General features: G+C 49.7%; 1 protein-coding gene across 1 annotated transcript in view; it reads left to right on the forward strand.

Annotated features, from left to right (window-relative positions):
• The first annotated feature begins 1432 nt into the window (after positions 1-1432).
• The window catches only part of Col26a1 (collagen type XXVI alpha 1 chain), a 128393-nt gene continuing 106825 nt past the window's right edge, over positions 1433-23000 (forward strand). Inside the window, exons 1-2 of the mRNA XM_019206727.2 lie at positions 1433-1566; positions 21960-22082. Coding sequence (XP_019062272.1) covers positions 1433-1566; positions 21960-22082 — 257 coding nt within the window. The remainder of the gene's footprint in view (positions 1567-21959; positions 22083-23000) is intronic.

The following is a 23000-nucleotide window of genomic DNA, read 5'->3' on the forward strand; positions in this document are numbered from 1 at the left end:
CATTCGGACCTCTTGGGGACACTGTTCACCATTACAGTAACCGCAGGAGGAGATGTGTATGATAATTAGCTTGATTGTGGTGATCGCTTCATAGCACATATGTCTGTTAAAATATGAAGTTGCACGTCTTAGATATATACTGTTTTTATTTTAAAAATTTATTTACTTTCAGTACTGGGGATTGAACCCAGAGTTTTCACACTGAGCTACATTCCCAACCCTTTTATATTTTTCACTTTGAGACAGGGTCTCCCTGAATCCCTAAGTCATTCAGGTGGGCTTGAACTTCTGATCTTCCTGCCTCAGCCTCCCAGTATCCCGGGATTGTAGGCCTGTGCCTCCATGCCTTGCATTAAATAGATACAATTTTCATTGGTTAGTTATACTGCAATAAAACTGGGGAATAAAAGATAAAAAACTATCTAAGCTGGAAGAAAGGGGCTTTATCATTTTTTGCAAAGGGTTCTGGAGGTGGAGGGCTTTAAAGTAGGGGAAAGAGGCCCTGGGAAGGGGATGGTGGTTTGACCCCACCTACTGCCATCCTTCCTGCCTTCCCCCTCTATTCTTTATTCACCCTGAGACAGGTGGGTGGTGTGGGAAGCCAAGACATGGTTAAGGACAAAGCTACCTGGACTGTATAAGCTTCCTGGTTTAGAAAGAGAATCCCACCCCCTGTGAGAGGATCCTGGGTACTTTACCTTCACTGATTGATGGATGGATAGGCGGATGATGTGGTACTGGGGATTGAACCCAGGGTATTCATCCTAAGCTACTTCCTTAATCCCCTTCCCCATTTAAAAAAATTTTTTTTTGAGACAGGATCTCACCAAGTCACTAAACTGCCTGTGATGAGATTGAATTTTCAATCCTCCCGCCTCAGCCTCCCAGAGTGCTGGTATTACAGTTGTGCACCACTATGCCCAGCTTCATATACTTGTTCTGACCCTCGGGGTCAGGAGCCCTGATCTGGTTGGCTCTGCCTGCCTGGACAGATATCCTAGGGCTGGACACAAGACAGACTCAAGCCTCCCTTACAGGTTCAATATAGCTGGACCACGTGGGACATCGCTGTGCTAACTCCCAGGCCACAGAGCCACTCAGGAGCTCAAAGAGCTGGAGTGACCAGGGCCAGCTGGGGCTCTGTCACAGGATGAGGTCCCAGCTGCTGGGTGAGCAAGGGTCCATGCCACCTTCCCGTCTGGCCATTGGCAGGAGCTGGAGGCTTGGAAGTGGTCTGTGGCTGGGCCTGAGCCTGGGACAGCTGTACACAAGGACAGCTGTCTCAGCTTCAGGACACAGGATCTGCCCTGAGATTAATAACAGAGCACAGCCGGGCCCATGGGGAGCAGAGCTGACTAGGGTTACCTCGCCAGGAAGACCGTCTGCCCGCTGACAGGGCTGGGATCTGCACGATGGATGGGCTCTGGGGGCCATGGCGGCCCAGCCAGCCAAATCCATTCCCCTGGGTGCAAACCGACTCTCCCAAGAGCCTCCCGCTTTCCGCTGGACCCTGAGCTCCAGGAATTATGTGAAGAGTCAGGAATGGAAACCAAATGTTGGTGTCAGGTAGAGAAAGCCGAGGGACGGTCTGTGCCCCAGCACATCTGGGAGCCGCAGGACTCAGCTTCTGCAGCCAGCATAGATATTCAAGTGAAAGGAGCCTCTCATGTTCCCTTTAACAAAAAGTGTATTTTCCCAGATTATATTCATTATAGACAATCTTGAAAATAAAGTGGAAAGAAAGAAATCATTTATCATTCCATTTTGTAAAAGATTTTGAACTTTAAAATTTAAAAAACTATTTTGTTTTCTGAGACAGAGTTTTAATATGAAGCCCAGGCTGGCCTCGAATGTGTGGCACTTCTCCTGCCTCAGCCTCCTGAGTGCAGGGATTGCAGGTGTGCATTATCACACTTGGCTTGAATTTTAAAACTTTGAACTCAGGTCCTTGCATTATTGAGGCAGGCGGCGGAACCACTGAGCTAAAGCCCCAGCCCTTAAAACTTTTTATTGTGGTAAAATATACATAACAAAATGTGCCATCCTAAAGCATTTCTACTTGTGTAGTTGAGCATGAAATACATTTCCATTGTCCTCCAACCATCTGGCCATTCATCTCCGGAACTCTTTTTCATCTTGCAAAACGGAAGCCCTGTAACTGTTCAATTCTATTCCCACCCCCAGCTCCTGGAGCAACCACGGTTCTTTCTGTTTCTGGGAATCTGACTACTGTGGGGAGCTCACCGAGGAGGAACATACGGATTTGTCATGTGGCTCATGGCACTGAGCAGAATGTTCTCAAGTTGCATCCATGCTGTAACCTTTGAGAAATACGTATGATATGAACATAGCTCATCTGCTCCTGGGCACTCGGGCTGCTCCCACCTTTTGACTGCTGTGATTATTGCCTAAAATCAGGAGTGTACAAACGTCTTTTCTTCCCTTGGGTAGTCAGAGGAGGACTCGCTGGATCATAGGAAAATTCTGCATGTAATTTTGGAGCAGACCCTGTGTTATTTTCCATAGAAGATAAACATTTTACATTTCCACCAACATTGCACAATGGTTCCAGTCTCCACATTAATGACAATTCTTGTTATTTTCTGTCTTTATTTTTATTTTACTTTTTTTGCTATACTGGCAATTGAAGCCAGGGCACCTTACCAATGAGCTACATTCCCAGCCCTACCTTTTAATTTTTTTATTTTGAAACCGAGTCTTACTAAGTTGCCTGTGCTGCTGTCTTGGAACTTGCAATGCTCCTGTCTCAGCCTCCTGAGTAGCTGGGATTACAGGTGTGTATCACCATGCCTGGCTTTATTTACCTATTTACTTTTAATAGTAGCCAACTAATGGGTGAAAGATGGTATTTCATTGCGAGTTTTATTTGCATTTCCCTAGCAATTGTGGTGTTGAGTATTTTTTCGTGTGCTTGTTGGCTATGTACGTATCTTCTTGGAGAAATGTCTATTAAATTCTTTGCCCTGTTTTGAATTTGCTTGTTTGTTTTGTTGTTGTTAAACTAGAAATTCTGTATTATTTCCGGCAATTAACCCTGTATCAGATACGTGATTTGCAAATATTTTTTCTCATTCTGTGAGCTGCCTTTTGACTGTTAATTGTCTTTTGATGCTCGGATGTTTTTAATTCACTTGTAATTCAATTTATCCATTTTCCTGTTATTGTCTGTGATTTTGGTGTCATAGCCAAGAAATCACTGCCAAATCCAATGTCATGAAGATTTCCCCCTATGATTTCTTCTCAGAGTTTTATACTTTTAGGCCCTGGGTTTTACATTTAGATCTTTAATTCATTTTGAGTTAGTCTTTTCTTTTTTTCTTTCCAGTATTGGGGATTGGACCCATGGCCTTAGTACTAAGCTACAATCCCCAGCCTTTTTTATATTTTTTATTTTGGGACAGAGTAACAATAACATAGTGGCTTCTCCAAGTAGTTCAGTTGCCCAGGCTAAGCTTGAATTTATGATTCTCCTGCCTCAGCCTCCACACTTGGCTTAAATAGTTTTTATATATGGTATAAATGGTATAAGGTAAGTATCCAGTTTCATTCTTTTGCATGTGGAAATGACATTTTCTCAACACTCTTTGTTGAAAAGTTTTATAGTTTATGTCTGAGGAGCAAAAACTGTCTGCATGTGGGCATATTTCATTTTGGTCTTTGTGCTTATTTATTGTTTCTGCACAGTTAGGATAGCACCTACACAAAAGAGGAAGGTCAGGATACTGAGTCTTGGCTCTTGTCTTTTCCACTGGCCCTATTTCCCCAGGAGTCTTCAAATAGCTGCCTCCATTCATTCTGTAGATACTTACAGATGGCTATGGTTTCCCAGGGACCCCGCCCACTGCTGAGTGCACAGGTATCTCAAACAGGGGTACCACCATCAAAGTCTGTGGAGGAGAATAAATGAGCAATTAACGTATGAAGTCTGGAATTACAAAGATACGGTGTTAGATATTGTTTGGATCTGAATGCCCCTTCTAAGTCCGTATGATAGAGGGCTGGTTGCCACTTTGTGGTGCTACTGGGAGGTAGTGCAACCTTTAAGAGGTGGGGCCCAGTAGGAGGAAGTAAAGTCATTGGGGGCGTGGCCTTGAAGGATCCTGACCTCTTCCTCTCTCTTTGCTTCCTGGCTGCTAAGAGGTGAGCAGCTTCCTTAACCATGAGCACCTTGCCATGATTACTGCCTCTCCGCATGCCATCACAGCAACAGGGCTTAGAGACTGTGGACTGAAACCTCTGAAAGTGTGCACCAACACAAACCATTCCTTCTTTCAAGTCGATTGTCTCAGGTATGTTGTTACCGTGATGGAAACATGGCTGACACACAAAAGGATATGAGGAAACAGAGGCAGGAGCAAGGTGTCATTTCTACATAAAGGTGAAAGTGAAATGTAAACATCATCTTTAAAGCACATGATTTTCTCCTTACGAGGTCATATATTTAAATTTTGAGTTTCACTTTTTAATTTTTATAAAAGTTACACATGCACGTAATAAAACAGATCGACCAGGCTTAAAATAATGAATAACAATCAGCTACTGTTCACCTTTTCTCTCCTGATTCTCAGAGACAACCCCTCCAATTCTTAACTTTTTATATTTTTGGTACTTGGCTTCATGTCTCTGAAGCAGAGTTATCTTGTTACACCTTGATTGTTCTGTTTTATGTGAGAGATGAGGGTGGATTATTACCCCTACACTGCTATTGTCTTCCCACACATTTCCTGTTTTCTTCTTTTCCCAACACACTTCATTTTTATCACAATTCTAGTTAGTTCAATACTCAAGATTTACCATCTATCTTAGTGAAAGCTGCGCTGTACAGTTTACTATGATTTTTCCTTTTCCTTTCCATCTTTATTTTACTGTGCTTGTTTCTGTTCACCTAATTTTCTGTGGGGTTATTCTAATTCATCTCCAAATTCTTCCCCAGTTTTGGAGTAGTTGCTTCCCAAACCTCTGTCTGCTGAGAGATTTCAGCTGACTGAAGTGAGATCTACAATCTACAATCTTGGTCAACATCCTGAGGATTTTCTTCACCCCAGGTCTCTCCCTTGTGTTAGAACCCCTCTCTGTTGCATGTCACAGCCACTTTTTTGTTTTGTTTTGTTTACTACCTCGTTGTGATGAAGCACATCCTTCAGTAGCTTTCTGAGAAGGTTAAGAACTATGCCCAAGCCAAGGATGAGCCAAGGTCCCTAAGAATCCATCTTCTGTTAGTTTCTTCCTTTTAGGAATTCCACTCCTTTCTCTTCAATTTAGTCATAAAATAATGTGTGTATCCTTTTCATTGATGCTATCTTAACCAGCATCATTAATTGGGCCACCCAGGAAAAGTTTCATGAACAAGATTAGGGTGGGGGAAGATGAACACCTGGGTCTTCCTCCAGAGGCCCCAGGGTAGGCAGATCATGTTTAGAGAATTCAGACTCAAATTCTGTGCGAGCCTATCGAGTGCTGGCAGTGTGGGGGACTGAGGTACATGCTACACGGTCCTTGAGCTCCTGGACCACACACCCCTGGGAGCAAAGACCCCAAATCATCTGAGGCTGCAAACCTCAGCCCAGTCACAGGTACAGGCAGCTTAGGAGAGAAACAAGAGACAAATCTGTGAACCTGTGAGCCAGGGCCTGACCCCCCTGTACACTAGGAAACTGAGGCATTTGTTCTGCTCCAGATAGGGGACCGGCCTGCAGTGAGGTTGTTGTCTACACTGTTCTTGTCAAAACCACTTTTTGGAGTCTTTTTCTTTCTCCCAGTACTGGGGATTGAATCCAAGGCCTTTGCCCTTAGTTACATCTCTAGCCTTTTTACTTTGAGACAGGGTCAAGGTTTCTCTAAGTCACTAAATTAATTGCCCAGGCTGGGCTTGAACTTTTGATCCTCCTGCCTCGGCCTTCCAGAGTGCTAGGGTTACAGGTGTGCACCACCTTCCCCAGCTCGGAGTCACTTTTAAAGAAGCTCCAGGCTTCTGGGTTGGTGACCATGTCCAGGTGCTGGGACAGTGGCATGCCCAGAGAGGGCTGGGAGCTTCGGGCCACCCCCGTGGCACCCCCTGCCTCGCCGTCTGGACACTTTAGTCTCTGCCCAAGTCCTTTCTAAAGTTCTCACTGCAAAAATCAAACAAAGAGAATCAATAAAGGCCACCAGTTTTAGGGATTCTTGAGTCTCCCTTTAAAGCAGAAGTGGATGGAGAAGGAGACTTTTCCAGAAAGTTCCTCAGGGGATCCTTTATGGACAAACCTGGAGAGGGAGGTGGCAGGGATCAGCATCCATTCTTTAAGGCTGAGAAACTGGCTGCGAGCTCCCCACAGACCCCCAGAATCCTGTACCCCCCGCCCATGACAGGGTCTCCCCCTCAGTCTCAGCTTTGGCCTGTGCCGTTTGCCCCCCACCTGTCGCTCTGGCCTGGCCTGCTAACTAAACCCTTCTGTGCCCAGGCTCTGCACACTGCCTGGCTGTGGTAACTAAGGGACCCTTGAAGGAGACAGAGCAGCAGAAGGAAGGGGGATGGGCCGAGGCCACAGCCCTCAGGCCTGAGCAGATGGTGAAGAAAAACACCTCTTGTTTGCCTCTGGGGTGTCAGGGCTAAGGCGAGGTGCTCACCACTGTGTGTGGGAGTACATAGGGGTGTGGGTCACTCTCTCTTCACTGAGTGCAGAGGCCTGGCAGGGATTCTGCTTGTTTATCTTCCCTAGGGCCTGGTGTTGTCTGAGCTGGGATTTATCCTGGGCAGGGGCCATGACCTGCCCCCAGGCCTGGCGCATCCTGTCGAGTGATGGCCCGACCCAGACTTCAGGAACAAAAGGGAGCCTGCCTCTTCCTCATTCATTCTACATAGATCTTCTGTATGGCTCTCTGGGGGAGGGAGAGAGTTCTGCATTTGGACTCAATTTTTGGAGGCCTTTACAATTCTGCAGGCCTCCACTTGGAACCGGATGTTAACCTTAGTAGTTCTGGGCTGGCCATGCACAGCTGTATTTGTTGCTCACTGGGCAAGCAAGTCTCGCTGTTCCCTTTGGGAACTGGGCTAAGATACAAAGAGGACTTATCTGAGGTCATGCAACTGGGGGTAACTAGGCCAAGGCTGGAACCTGGGTTTTCTGGCTTTACATCTACATCAGTACATCTTGTTGCTGGGGGTTGGAGTGGCAGGGGAATCTAAAATATCGTGTGTAAGTGGAGAGGTTAAGGTAGAGTGAGGCCAGTCAATCAGGAGACAATGGCACTGAAGAGATATGAAACAGCTACAGTTCCCAAGGAGACGGGTTGTGTCATGGAGACCACAGGAGGGAGATGGGTCAGTCAGGCTGAAGAGGGATACAGGGACATGTGGGCCAGGGCCTTTACTGTGGCTTTGTCATTTCAGCTCTGCAGCACAGGGACTGCCCCTCACTGGCACCTGGCCCTGGGCGAACAGGGTGTGTGGATGGTGCCCTTTCACTGGGAGTGGAGACACTGGGTTGATTGCTGTGTGTTTAGAAAATGCTTCCTCACAGGAGGATTCCTCTTGGGGTGGCAGGGAGGCCAGAGGCAAAAGGAAGGGGACTCAGGTATATTATCAGGTCTTCCGGAAGGAGGAGTCTAGTAGATGCCAGCAAGCAGAGGCGAAAGCACCAGGTCTGCAAAGACTGGAAACAAGGATAACACACAGGGTCCGCTGAGAGCCCACCATGGAGCATCACCCACTCCGAAGCAAGCACAGATGTCACTGCTCAGCCTAATATGGGCCCAGGAAGGCCTCAGACAGGCAAGGGTCTGTGCTACGGCAACACACAATTTTAGCTCAGACTGTATTTCTTTATTTATTGGTTTTTGAGACAGAGTCTCGCTATATAGTGCAGGTTTGTCTTGAACTCACTATGTAGCCCAGGCTGGCCTTGAACTCACAGCGATCCTCCTGCCTCAGCCTCCCGAGTGCTGGGATTGCAGATGTGCACCAGATATGCTTGGCCAGTTATTAATTATTTAATAATGACTCATTTAATATCTGTGCCGTCTGTTAGGTGATACACTCCCCTGGGAGAGAGACCAGGTCTGCCTGCCTCCTGCCACACCCTAGACACTGACCTAGGCAAATGCTGAACTCGGGCTTCTGTGGTGTTCCATGTGTGTTCACCGCACTCACTGCGTTTCTTCTTCCCCGTGACCTCCACAGGTGAGGTGCTCTTATAATCTTCGTCGCTGAGGCACAGGGCGATGTCATAGGTAGCAGAGGCAGTGCTGCGATGTGAATCCTGTGCAGGGCTTGAGGGTAGAGGGTGAGAGGTGCAGGGAGCAGAGACGAGGGACCTGGGTGCTGCGTGCCCAAGGGAAGAGGTCCGTGCGTATATGTCTACACGTGTGAGGGGTGGGGTGCGTCCAGCGTCGAGCAGGGCAGTGTGGGAGCATGGAGGTGGGGTGGTGGGTGGGCATGGCTGAGGACAGGTCATCTGGCCAGGGAGCGGCCAGTTGCTGTGGCTTTCACTGCAGAGGTGTGGCATGGGCTAGGCCTGTGAGTGTGAGGTGGGATCGCCAGGCTGGTGATGGCAGCAGGAACCAGGGCACCCCTGGGCCCGTGGTGTGGCCTTTGGGATCTGTGTGCACCCACTTTCCAGCTTAGGCACCTGTGCAGAGGCCCCTGGCCCCTTTCCTAAGGTGCAGTTTTGTTATGTTGCCCAGGCTGGTTTAGGCTGGTTTTAAACTTCTGGCCTCAAGCTGTCCTCCTGCCTCAGCCTCCTGAGTGCTGGGACTACAGAAGTGCACAGTTCCTTTTCTCATTTGCTCTTACGAGCAGGTACTCTTGGTGTCAACCAGCGAACAGGCTGAGGGTGATGTCCTGAAAGGGTGAGGAATGTTTGGGTTCCGATTCCCATTCCCGATTGTCCGCTCATCCAGGTAAAGAAAGAACTCCGAGCCTGGAGGGCAAAGCCTGGATCCCAGGTCCGCTTGGCCCGTGCTGGTGTGTGGCCCTGCAGAGTGTGTGAGGCCGGAGACTGGTCCCCAGCCATACCCAAGTCCTTGTCCTGGGACCCTGTGACTATCGCCCTGAGTGGGGAAAGGGGCTTCTCATCAGATGTGTCCAGGTCAAGGATCTGAGTTGGGAAGGTCATTCCAGATCTCAGGGCCCCAACCTGATATCCAGGTTCTTCCAAAGTGAGGGAGGCTTCGAGTGGGCCAGGAGATGTCACCATGGAAACAAGAGTGTCCCCCTGGAGGTAGGGAGATGGGAGGAGGGGAGGATACTCCAGAAGCCGGGAAGGCAGGAAACAGATTGTCCCCTGGAGCCTTTGGAGGACACCATGTTGGCTGTCACCTTGCCTGGAGCCCACAGGAGGCTGATTTGGGACTTGTGATCTTCAGGGCTGTAGGACAATCCATGTGCGTCATTTTCCACCACTAAGCCGTCATCTGTTGCTAAAGCGGTAGGAAATTAACACATCACATCCTCTCTCCAAAGCACACTCTTCAGCTGTGAATTGTCACAGAGTCCTCACCCTGACTCTCAGTCTCTGAGGACCAGAAAGTAGGAGGCTGAACCAGGCATGGTGGTGCATGTATGTAATCTCAGCACACTGGGAGGCTGAGTCAGGAGGGTTGCAGTATGAGGCTGTTTTGGGCAGCTTTAGCAACTTAAGATGACCCTGATTCAAAATGAAAAATAAAAAAGGGACTGGGAATGTAGCTCAGTGTGTGAAGGGCCTAGGTTCAGCCCTCACTAACACACACACACACACACACACACACACACACACATGCACACTCACATGCATACTTACACGCAGCGGGAGACCCTGTCTTCTCTGCTGTTGATTTTCTATCTCCCTATAGCGGTTTCCAGACCTGAAAGTGCAGGGCCCCAAATGTCCCGTTGTGAGGTCCTCTCTGAGGGGAGAGAAACTTATCCCAAGGAATTCTAAGCAAAAGGCTGGCAAAGCCACCCCAGGGCTGATTAAAAGAAACCTTTCTGGTAGGAAGACTGCAAGTCATTAGTTTTCGGCTTTTCCAAGGCATCGCCTCCCCAGGGTGGCCCTGATCTGCCCTTGCAATGGGTTTAATTTTCTGTTCTGAGCCCACGGAAGAGCCCGCGAGGAGGAGCTCCGCTTGGGGCGGTAGCGCTCCGTGGGCACCGCAGTTCCCGCGAGGAAGCGCTTTAATCACGGTGCCTCAGGAAGAACAAATCCAGAACTCGGAAAGCGGCTTTCCCGCCGCCACTGGCCGGGAGAGCTGTCACCGTCCGTGGGGATGCGGCCTTTCTTGAGGTCAACCCCGCAGTGCCCCTAGGACTTGGGCGCAGCAGCCAGCTGCAGGGGAAGGTGGGCTCCTTCCACCTTCCACCCTAGGGACATCTGCCTTTAATCACCGCTAAGAACAAAGCAGCCAAGTAATTGCCCGTGACCAGCGGAGGACGGCTCAGGTTTCTCTGGGGTTGCAGCCAGGGCCGGAGTGTGGGGGAAGGGCGGGGGCCCTAGCCTGGATCCCTGCGCACGGAGGGGCTGCTGGAGGAAACCTTGTGCTGCCCTGCTCTGTTCTTACCTCGCCCCTACCGACAAACCCAGTGAGCAGCAGGATGCAGTGATGCCTAGTCTGTAATTACAGCACTCTGGGAGGCTGAGGCAGGAGGATCAGAAGTTCCAAGCTCAGCAGCCCAGCCAGGGCAATTTGGTGACTTAGTGAGACCCAGTATCAAAGCTTAAAAGCAATCAAACAACTGTAGTGCAAAGCAAAGGCCCTGGGTTCAAGCCATAGTGCCACAAAACCAAAAACAAAACAACCTGACATCTCCCCCCATAAAAGCCCCAGAAACAAAAACAAAAACAAGACTTAGGCCAAGATCTGAAATTCCATGGCACATGGAATTCAAGGCTTTCTGTGGATGTCTCTTCCTGATTCAGCTTCAGGTCTCTTCCCTCTCCCTGAATGCCCACTCCAGCCCTCCACAACAGCTCCTCTGATAGTTCCGAAGAAGCTGTTAGTTTTGTGTTGTTTGTTTTTTGGACTGGGGGGTTGAACCCAGGGCCTTCCCACTGAGCTACATTGTTAGCCTTTTTATTCTTTTTATTTTGAAATAGGGTCTGGCTAAATTGTCCAGGCTGGACTTGAATTTGAGACTCTCCTGCCTCAGCCTCTCAAAAGTGCTGGGATTCCGTGCATGTGCCGTGAGGCCCAGATGAGAGTTAGGTTTTTGTAAATGCCTCATGTGCTTGCCCCAGCCAGTGTGGAGGGTCTTGGAATTTGGTGACTTAGTGAGACCCAGTATTTCTGTGTCCTGGGAGAGACCTGGGCGGCTTGGCCTCATAGTGGCAGAGGCTGAAGGGGTCGAGGTGACTTGGCATGCAAAGGCAGGAGGGTGGAGAGCAAGGCTGCCGAACCCTGGAAGGATGTCTGGAGGGAGAGAGGAGGGCTCTGGAGACGTGGGGGACCCCACCATCTAGAGAAGGAGAAATAGGAGCTGGTGGGGTTCAGTGGAGGAGACAGGAGAAAAGATTATTGAGGAGAGGGTTTGTCACCAAGTCCTGGGCTCAGCGGCAAGGTGTGGCTGGTGGGTGCAGTGCCTGGGGTGTGCATTCCCCTGAGCTGCATCCCCAGCCCTTTTTTAGGTTCTGAGACCAGGTCTCACTAAATCACTAAGTTGCTCAGGCTGGGCTTGAATTTGCAACCCTCCTGCCTCAGCTTCCCAGAGTACTCAGCCTGTGCACCTTCGAGGCTTTGAGGCTTTGAGGTACATTTGGATCCTAATTTTGCAGCTGGTAAGTGAGGCACAGAGAGCTTAAGTAAGTTGTCAGGAGGGTCAGCATCCTGGTCAATGCCTGATCCCCAGCCACTATCCCCTGGCTGTTTCTGGTGCCCGATGGGTGATAGCACAATTCCCAGGGTGGACAGGAAAAGGCCCGACCCTTCCCTGCTCATCTGCCAGAGTCACAGTGTTTTTTCTCAGACCCTGTGCCTTGCACGGTGCAGTTCCTCTTCCTGTGCAGCATGACTGAGTGTGTGTGTGTGTGTGTGTGTGTGTGTGTGTGTGTGTGTGTGTGTGCGTGTGTGTGAGGAAGGAAGGCCCTTTCCGACAGGCTTTTTGCATTGGTGATGAAACGGGTTAGAAATAGAAGATAAGAATGCTAAAGGGCCAGGGATGTAGCTTAGTGGCACTGTGCCTGCCTGGCAAGCACAAGGTTCTGAGTTTGATTCCTGGTACTGGGGAAAAAAGTACTAAGGTGGTTTCTCCAGTGCAACTTATATGGATCTAATTCCTCCTCTTTCTTTCTGTCCCTCCTTTTCTTCGTTTCTCCTTCCCCTTCTTCTTCCTCCTCCGTCTCCCTCCCTCCTTCCTTTCCTTTTGCCCTTCCTTCCATCCATGCTAGACAGACAGAAGCTTCTGCTAAGGTACAGTCCCGAGGTGCTTGCTTAGCAGGACACTGCTAAGCCCCGGGGTTTGCAGAAGTGGGGGCCTAGGAGGATCAGGTGTCAGCCAGGCTGATTGGAGCAGGCCCCCTGGGAATGGGAGGCAGGGTTAGGGCTCAGTGGGCTGGGTGTGGGGTCCTGCGTGTTGGCAGAGAGGCTGCCAAGGGTCAGGCTCTCTCTCTGACCCCGGCCTGCACCTCCCTACGCATTCACCAGCTGTGCCCTGTGCATCCACTCCAGGCTGGGGCTGGGGATAGGATGGCAGGGTCAGTCTCGGGAAGCCGCAATTAGAAGGGTCCCTGAGTCCCTGGCTTGGGGACAGTTTTGCAGACCTGGAGATGACACACACAGTCAGGGCACATGTCAGCATGTGGGGCGGGGGGGACACAGCTCTACTGTGACCCCCAGCCCTCGTGGCAGTGGACACACGAAGAGAACATTCCGTTGGCCAGCTTGGTCCCTTGACTGGTCCCTGGCCTGCCCACAGGGTGGGCAGGGTGGTCTCAGAGCCTTCCCCGGCTCCAGGACTGACAGCCCCACTGTGGGTGTAGGAGGAGCAGCCCAGGTCACACAGCAGCCCACAGCTCTGGCCTCCCTGGCTTATCCCCAACAGCGAGCTCAGGACCACAAGGAGTTTTTATTTTTTGGGTTTTATTTTTTTTTTTTTGGCAGTACCAGGGATCAAACTCTTAACCTTGTGCCTGCCTCAAGGAGTTTAACCCATGTTTGCCTGCACCTTCTGGGGTTTAATGAGCCACCAACCGAGGCTGCCCTAAGAAGGGGGAGAGAAGTCCTCTCAGAGAAAGCTTCAGCAACAGGTTTATCTCTGAGCACCTGCGCCTTCCCTGCTGGCTCCTAAGTTGCTTCTCATCCTCCTGGGCTGTGCTTGCAGGGAAACCAAGGACTCCCCTGGCGAGGGAGACAGCTATGTGTCACAGCGGTGCCGCCGGCCACTCTACATTTAGACCTATGTTGGACTGGAGCCCAGTGGATCCCCCATGTGGGGCAGCAGTGGTATGGGCATCAAATGCCAAATTCCATAATCTACAGGCTGGTCATCAGCCACATTCCTTAGATTCTTATCAGGTTTTATTTCCCACCAGTTACACTGGGAAGGACCTCCCCACCGGTTGCAGCAAATTGCAGCTGGACGGGAGAAGAGGTGAAGTGAGAGTCCTAGCTTTGCCCGACCATCATCATCTGGCTGCGCCACCACCATGGTCCCTTGCCTTCTTTAGGCCTCAGTTTTCTCACCTGTGGAAAGGAGACTGGAGCAGGAGGATCTTTTCAGGAGCACCCTTTTCAGAGCAAAGCTTTCCCAAGTCTCCATCCAGGTCCACAGAGAGGGACAAACAACAGACCTTCAGCAAACAACAGACCTGGACCAAGTTCTGGTCGCATCCTGTACATGGTTGCATCCTGTGCAGGGTCGCCAGTGTGTGACCCTGTGTCCCCTCTCCATGGGGATCTGATTTTCCACTTGAAATGCTGCCACTGAGACCCACTCCACGTTCCAAGGGGCCAGGCTCTCAGGGAATGTCCTAGGGCATCCACACTGCCTGGCTCAGCACCCTGTTGGTGAAAATGGATTAAGTCCTGTACCTCCCAGGACACCACGAACCCTTTACAAGCTGCCAATGGCTCACACGCTTATGTGTTTCTCTTGGTCCTGGATGATGGTGAGACTGGAGTTTTAGGACAAGAGCCCCAGCTCTAGGGGTCCCCAAGCGCAAGGCTCGGTTCACCCGAGGGAACCATTCTGGCCCCCTCAAGAGATGACAGCTCCTGTGTGGGGTGCAAAGCAGCTTCTATTTCTAGCATCAGGTTCCCACTTGAGGGTGACCTCATAGTGGGGTCATCTTTGAGGCCCTGCATTTCCAGGAGCATGAGGTGGCTACAGGTTTAGGGCGGTGGCCCGAGACTTTGAGGCATCACTCTAGGCATCTGGAACTGGGTGTTGTAAACGCTGGTGCCCCTGCGAATCCTGAAAATAACTTCAGTTCCTATGTTGGGCTCCTCAGTCTTGAAGCAGGGTGAGATACACTAGGTAAATCTGGGGCGAACAGACTTTGTATTCCTGACTCATTAAGCATTTAACCTTCCCACACAGACAGCTGGGCAACGATGTGGCCGGAAGTGATTATTAATAAAAGTGAAAAATATTAAAATTAGATGGAGACGCCGACATTCATCCTGCTTTGAGTTCTCCATCCAGTGTTTTTTGCTTTGTTTTATTTTTACTTTTTTTGTGAGGGACAGGATCTTGCTGTGTAGCTCAGCCTGGCTTTGAACTCTCGATCCTCCTGCCTCGGCCTCCGGACTTTGTTCTTAGTCCCAGTTTATGGATGAGGCCTGCTGAGCCATAGGTATAGTGAAACCCACTGAGGCAGAACGGGACTGGTTCTGGAGACTGACTGTTTGCCCACCTGTCCCAGGCACTGCCCACAGCCCAGGGTGTGTAAGGGCACTGGGGCCTTCGCTGTGGCTGCGGCTCCATGGATGTCTGCGGTGCTGGTGAATGATGCCACTTTGGTCCGTGCCACAGAGGGCGAAGGAACCTTCTTTCTGTCCACTGAAGCTCAATAATTTGAGTCTGCAAAATGATAGCAGGCGGATCTGCTGGGAGCCGGCGCGTTAAGCTTAAGAATTGGTTTAAGAGTTAGGCTATAAATGGTGTAAATGTCTTTTCTTTTTTTTGGCACTGGGGATCAAACTCGGGACCTTGCACTTGCTAGGCAGGCAAGCGGCACCACTGAGCTAAATCCCTGGCCCTTAAATGCCACAACTTTCAAGGGCCCTGGAGCTGCATAACCCTTGAAACCCATAGGAGGGCCGGATGCTTGGAGCTGAGCTCCCCTCCTTCCAGAGAAGATGGGGCTGGTGGCAAGTTGGGAGGAAGAGAAAATGATTCTTAGGGGAGATGAATGGGCCTGGGACCAAGATCGTCTGGGCACGGGTGTTATATTTGACCTTCCTCCCCTTCCTCCGCATGGACGGGAGTCTCATCTTCCGTGGGCTTTGATGGCGACTGCGCCCCTCTGACATTCAGACAGATAAGGGGACTCTGGGGAAAGACCTTTCCTGCCTTTGCCATGGCCCCGACTCTCTGCTTGCTGTCCTACGTGGTGTATTTTGGGCTATCATTTTCTGAACCCCCAAACCATATAGAGCCAGCAGTACTGGCAGGCAGCAGTGGGAAACCGAGTTAGCCCCACCTTGCGGTGACCTGTGCGATTGCTTCATCGGTGTCGTAGGAACACTCATGTCTGCCTGAGGTTTGCCGTCCACCAGGGATGGCCCAAATATGGGCTGCTCTGGGGCTGGGCAGTCCCGGGAGAGGAAGCTGTTCTTCTCAGTGGAGGAAACTGAGACTCTGAAGCTGAGACATTCCCAAAGCCAGGGTGGATGCTAAGTGACTCCACTAAGACACAAGGTGGGCCTCCTGGCATCATATTCTAGACAGTACTGTTCACAGCTGCTTGTCTTGGTGAGCATGTTTTCAGACATGAGCTGTGAGTTGTGAGCCTACTGATGTGGGCTTATACAACAAGGGTGCTTAATATTTCACACATTGAGAATTGGGTTGTTCAGGATGGTAGCACGACAGGTTTGGGGGCTCTGCTTGGTCTGCTACTCCAGGCTCTCTGCCCTCATGGTGCTAAGATGGCTGCCTCAGCTCCAGGGATCACATCCTCAAACAACTGTGTCTAGAAAAAGGGATACAGCTTCTCTTCTTGCATCTCCCTTTCTTGCAGAGGATGAAGCCCCTCAGTTGAATTCTTGTCATAGACCAGAACTGAACGAACAGCTCACACTTCACCCACCGAGATAATGATCTCACCTGCCTCTCTCAAACTTCCTGATATCTCGAGTCTGAAGAGACCCAAGGGTCAATTAGCAAGAAAGGAGGAAGAAGAGGTGACTGTTGGGGACTCAGATGTCATATATGACAGGTTGCTCATGTACCTGACTTCCTCCCAGACCATGCCAGAGGTCACGGTTCCCCAAGTGTCTGCTAGAGGGGGTCCCAGGCTGCCTGCACGTCCCATGTGGTGCCCCTCCAAGCTGACCCAGCCAGGGGAGCATTTGACCTCAAGGAGTAATCTCTGGGCCAGCTGGGCCTGGTGTGGACCTGAGTCGGTCCTGGAAACAGAACCGGGAGAGGATGTTCGGATTCTTGGAGGAAATAGGCGCTGACACCAAAAGGTGAATGCACTGTGTCCATGAGCACGTATTTCTTATATGAGGGGGGTGGAATCAGCCCCTCCTGTTTTCTCATCTGTATAACAGGGATGCTAACCCCTTCCCCCTGTACTCAGTACTGAACCCAGCACCTTGGCATGGAGCTACATCTGTGGCCCTTTTTTAATTTTTATTTTTGATTTTGAGACAGTATCATGCTAAGTTGCCCAGACTGGGTTCAAATTTGCAGTCCTCCTGCCTCAGCCTCCCAGAATGCAGGGATTACAGGCCTGTGGCACCATGCCTGGCTTGCTAACTTCTCTTACCGTGCAGTGTTCACGGGTTACAGGAACATAATGTGTTGGGGGCGTGGCATCGCCTAGCACATGGTAACTGCTCCCTAGAGTTGGAATGCTCCAGGTCTCCCATGGCCCTATGGGAAAGGCCTTGGTCTTGGTGGCTCTACTGGGACTTGGCAGAATGTTTCAGAGGTAGGGCCTTGTGGCAAGTCCATAGGTCACTGGGAGCAGGTCCTCAAAAGGTACAGCAGCAGGCCCTTTATCTCTCAGCTTCCGCTTCCTGGCTCCTGGTGTAAGGGTTTTGCTCTGTGGGCCCACCACCAGCATATACTGCCCCTGCCCGAGGCCTAGCCAGATGGGTGGGCTGACCTTGAACTTGACCTCCCACACTGGAAACTGAACAGACCTTTTCCTTTATAAAGCTCATTAAAGCTGGGCATGGGGGATGCACATCTCCCAGTACTCTAGGAGACTGAGACAGGAGGATCTCAAACTTGAGCTCAGCCTGGGCAACTTAGCGATTTAGCAGGACTCTGATTCAAGGTAAAAGTAGAAAGGGCTATGGATATAGCCGCATGCGAAGGTCCTGGGCTCAATCCCAGTACTGGAAAAAATACCTACTTTTTCCTCCCTGATCTGGAGGCTGGAGATCCCAGAGGCTTCTTTTCTGTCAGGGGCTGTATTTTCCTTATTCACCTGGGTCTTCAGTGTCTTCCCTCTGTATGTGATTGTATCCAAATTCCCTCATCTGTAAGCACCAGGCAGACAGAGTAGACCCTTACGTCATTTTAACTTGATTGTCTCTTTAGAGACTAAATCTCCAAATGCAGTTCTGGAGGTTGGGACTTCAGAATGTGCATTTGAGAGAGACACAGTTCAGCCCACTACTCTTTGTGAAATTGCTTTGCCAACCATGAAATGGGTCTTGGGGTGCTGGGCCCCATCTCTCTGAAGGAGAAGCCCGAGCAGGGCTGAGAGTGGCTCCTCTGCCAGCGTCTCCCTAGGGACCAGCTCTGTCCCTCCATTTGTGGGTGGTGGCCTGACAGTCATCCAGGTTAGCAGTTTGCCCCCTCTCCATACTGGGGATTGAAACCAAGGCTTTCACCCTGAGCTGCATCCCCAACCCTTTTTCAGTCTTTATTTTGAGACAGGGTCTCAATAAGTCACTAAGTTGCCCAGGTTGGGATGGAACTTGGGAGGAGGTGCCAGCAGCGTCCCTCTGCACGGAGGCCTGCCTTGAGCTCGCTGTCCCGAGGAGCCTGAGTTGCCCTGAATATTGCAGGCTCAGACAGGAGAAGTGTGCTTGGCCCGTGGGACCTAAGGTGGGGAACATGGAGTCCAGAGGGTGTCAAGAGGGGAAGGGACCCGAATGGAGACTGGTAGTAGGGGGTGAGTTGACCGAAGAGAAGGCGGAAAGGCCGGCAGGGGCAAAACAGTACCTGTTACGCGCACGCTATGGGGTGACACCAGTGGTCCACAGCACGCCCTCTGGCGGCCAGTGGTGGAGCCTTCAGGGAGGCTGAGGCTGGCTGGCTGGGCAAAAATCACAGGTGAGACCGGGCCTGCACTCTTTGTAATCCCAGCATTCTGGGCGACTGAGACAGGAGGGTCACAAGTTCGACTCCAGTGAGAGCAATTTAGAGAGACTCCGTATCAAAATGAAAAATAAGGGCTGGAGATGTAGCTCGGGGCAGGATTCAGAGATGGCCATAGGTCTCTCTGGGCCTGAGCCCTTGGGGCAGGCACAGCTGCGGAGCTGTCTGCTCTCTTCTCACAGAAACTCCTCTTCTGCTCTTCAGACATGTGTGCAGGCTTGGACACAGAGCCTCTGCTCCCGGGCAGAGTGGCAGGAGGGGCCCAGGCTGCGGAAATGTCCCCCACTTCCGGGCCTCAGTCTCCATGAGTAATGAAGAGGCTGGATTCGCCTCGTGTCCTGGGTGGGCGGGACCTACTGGTCCCCTGAACCGGACCACTGGATTCTGGTCCCAGCTCAGCCTCTAGTTAGGGCTGAGTCATGGGCTTAACCTTGAATGTTCTTTTCCTGTCTGCAAAATAAGAAAAGACAATCGTCAGACTTTCATAACCGTGGGTTTGAGCATCTAATCAGCAATGACACCTTAGGTGAGGCAGCGCTGTACATGGCTTGCCACGAGCAACCTGTGTATGCTCATTTGGCCCTCACTGTAACTGCGACATGTAGATTTTTTTTTCAGTCCTGGTTATTGATCCCAGGATCTTCACTGAGCCACATCTTCATTCCTTTTATAAATTAAAAAAAATTTGGTTGAGGTCTTGATAAATTCTGAGTTTCCCAGGTTGGGCTCAAACTTGTGATCCTTCTGCCTCAGCCTCCTAGAGTACTAGGATTACAGGTGGGCACCACTATGCCTGGCTTAGATTTAAATCTATCTATCTATATAAAATTACATATATATATATACATATATAATTACATATGTATATATATGTGTGTGTGTGTGTGTGTGTGTGTGTGTGTGTGTGTGTGTGTGTAATTTAAGCCATATATATACATATATAATTACATATGTATATATATGTGTGTGTGTGTGTGTGTGTGTGTGTGTGTGTGTGTGTAATTTAAGCCCAGACAGGTCACATCATTTTGCCTAAGTCACAGAGCAGCAGGTTTTGAACTCTCCCAGTGACTTTGGGGAGGTAGGTAGACTTTTAACTACTTTTTTCTCTTCTTCTGTGGTATTTTTGTTTCTGCCAGTATTGGTAGGATGTTTTGTCCTAGAAAATTGTCTAGTTGTCAGGAGTTTGAAAAATTTTGATGTAAGGTTATATATAATATCCATATATACATTTTAACATCTGGAATTGTGCTTTATGTCTATATGTATGTCTTGTTTGTTTCTCATTAAGAATGGTTTTAGCTTTGTCGATTAGATTTTGTTTGTTTGTTTTGGTTTTTTGAGACAGAGTCTCACTGTGTAGTTGAGACTGAACTGGAACTCACTATGTAGCCCAGGCTGGTCTCGAACTCACAGTGATCCTCCTGCCTCAGTCTCCCGACTGCTGGGATTACAGGCGTGTGCCACCATGCCCGGCTGTTGATTAGATTTTTTCAGAAGCCTGTTTGTGTTCTGTTGATTCTTTTTAGAGACAGAATCTTGCTAAGTCACAGAGTTGCCCAGAATGGACTGAACTTGTGATTCTCCTGCCTCAGCCTCTCTCAGTGCAGGGTTTACATGAGTGTGCCACTGTGTCAGTTTATTTTTATTTTTAAAAAGAACTCATTTCGTTAATTTTTGCTTGCTCTTTGTTGATTTCTTTTTCAATTTTACTCTCTTCTAACCAGTGTGTTTTTTTGGTGCTACTTGCATTTCTAGCATTTTGTTGGGTTGATCAAGTTTTCTTTGTCTTACTTTTTCTTTCTTTTTTCTTTTTGTTTTGGTTTTGTCAGTTTCACGTTTTCCTTGCTAGTATTTATCTTAAGCTTCAAAACATATTTAATCATGCCTTTTCCTACCACACCTAAAACTGCATATCCTTTCCTTAAATAAGACAAAAATCTCTGCAACTTTTAGTTGCCTTAACTTTCTCTTTTTGCCATCTTCCATATCAAGGTCACCTTTATTTTAGATATAAGCTCTTATTAAATCTTAATTTTTTTGTCCATGACTGCTACTTATGTTTAATATCTCCCTTCTAGTCTTTTATTTTATTTTGTGACAATAAATTCTGTGGTAATTCAGAAAGGGTGACTGGCAAACTCTCTGAAAAAAAATTTTTTTTTATACCGGGAATTGAACTTGGTACCTTGCACTTGTGAAGGAGGCACTGGAACCACTGAGCTAAATCCCCAGCCCAAATATTTTCTTTTTTTTTTTTTTTTCTTTCTGGTACTGGTGATTGAACTCAGGACCTTGCACTTGTGAGGCAGGCATGGTGCCACTGAGCTAAATCCCTGGCCCTCTCTGAAATCTTTGTGCACCTGAAAATCTTTATTTGGCCTTTGTCCTTGCTAGTTAGTTTGGCTGGGTATAGAATTCTAAGTTTTCCTCCTCAGAACTTTGAGGCAGGTATGTCCCTATATTCTTGAATCTGATGTTGCTGATAAAAATCTAATTTAAAGTTATAGGTAATCTTTCACCCTTTTTTCCTATGGCATTTAATATTTTTCTCTTCATCCTGATCTGAAATCTCATCATAATAGCACTCAGTGAGCCTTTCAAATTAGGAGTCATGTCTTTCTTTAGCACTGGGAAATGTTCTTCATTACTTCCTCCAGTACATGCCTGAGGAAGTTCTGTTTGCTCTCTTTTATTTCCCTTCTATAATAATAGCTAAATATTTTCTCTTGTCTGGCATCTAAATCCTTTACCTTCTTCACATTTTCCATCTCTTTGTCTCTTTGCAGGGCCTCCTGGGAAGCAGACTCTCACCTCATCAAAAATTCCTTAGCTGTTTGAATTGTGTGTGTGTGTGTGTGTGTGTGTGTGTGTGTGTGTGCTAGTACTTAGGATTGAACCCAGGGCCTTTGCACTGAGTTCCACCCCCAGATTTTTTAATTTTTATTTTCAGCTAGGTCTCATTAAGTCACTAAGTCACAAAGGCTGGGCTTGAACTCATGATTTTCCTAATTTCACAAAGGTCACTGTCTGTGCACTGGTCTCTCACCTGCTGCAGGTGTCCAGGCTGCTCCTCTGCTAATGCCACCTTTTATCTCCTCCCATGGCTGCACACGCTTGCTCAGCTAAGGGACCTTTCAGAGCTCAGCTGGTGGCCTTGTCTAGGACTGGCCCAGCTCTGTCTCACAGCTCTGTGCCTCTCATCTGCTAGAACTGTCATCCTGTGCTCCTGGCTGTTGCCTCCCCAGACAGAACAGGATTTCAAGGCAGGAGCTGATCACCTTTACCCATCCCACAGGAAGTACCAGTTACAGAAATGATGGGTGGGAGGCCAAGGGGTGTGGGCACCCCCTGGCCCTGCAGGGGGTCTCGGTAGGCCCCTTACCCAAAAGAAAGTCCCCGCAGGATTTGCTGCCTCAAAGTCCTCAGGACCTCAAAGTCCTCAGGAGCAGACTCACTGATGTGACTCCTGCTCTCTCCACAGGCACTGGTGCCATCACACAGTGACGCGGACGGTGTCCTGCCAGGTGCAGAACGGCTCGGAGACCGTGGTCCAGCGCGTGTACCAGAGCTGTCGGTGGCCCGGGCCCTGCGCTAACCTCGTGAGGTAAAGGCCCCGGGCTGGGCCCTCACCCTCTCTTTCCCTGGGTGGGTCCAGTCGCAGACCAGCGCTGGCAGAGGCTGGGTTGATGCTTGGAGACCAGAGCTGAGCTTTGTTTATGGAGTACCTTGTTTGTTCCCGTAGAGGTATCTGTGTGTACAAAGGTGAACGGTGCCTCTAGTGCTATGCAGAGACACCGCAGAGGGAACTGAGGCACCAGGGCAGGGCAGGTGGGGCTGAGGATTGACCTAGCCAGCTTTTGGGGCTCCAGACTAGAAATGGGGCTACTCTGCTCTTTTAGCCCTGCCCCTTTAGCCCTGCCCACCACAGCCCTATCTTCTCAGAGCCTTACCCTCCTAGCCCTGCCCCACAGTCTCACCCTCTAGGCCCCACCCACGATCGCACGCTCTTAAGCCCCACCCAGGCCCCACCCTCTCTAGGCCCCACCCCCACCGTGTCACAGCCCCACATCTCTTCCTCGGCCTCCCTCTCAGGGAGCCATCTCCTTCCCACCAAGCCTGGCCTTCAGGGCCTCTGAGGCTCCACCGTACCCACTCCCCTTCTGCTCCCCCTCCAGGCGGTACTGCAGTGTGGCGACTGGCTGCCCCTAACCTGTCTCCCTCAACTTGACAGCCCGGGGCCTCAGCCTCCCCAATGTCTCCTCCTCTCTGGGGTCCCCACACTCGGAATCCTGGTCTGACCTGGGCTCTTCAGGGAAACCCTACCAGTAGGCAGTATGGTCGCTCAGGTTTTACAGAGCTGGCTATGGTACAAAAGGCGCGTTCTCCCCTCTCCCAATCCCATTGCCGCAACCCTACTAGTATTCCCATTACAGATGTTTTCCCCTGCTCCTAATTCCATAATTCCTGGAACTGTGCTCACTCCAGACATTTTTTTTCCTCTGTGGAATGAATATATATATAT

The sequence above is a fragment of the Fukomys damarensis genome, unplaced genomic scaffold (assembly GCF_012274545.1).
Source record: "Fukomys damarensis isolate Sample0158 unplaced genomic scaffold, DMR_v1.0_HiC HiC_scaffold_17, whole genome shotgun sequence".
Taxonomy (NCBI): Eukaryota; Metazoa; Chordata; class Mammalia; order Rodentia; family Bathyergidae; genus Fukomys; species Fukomys damarensis.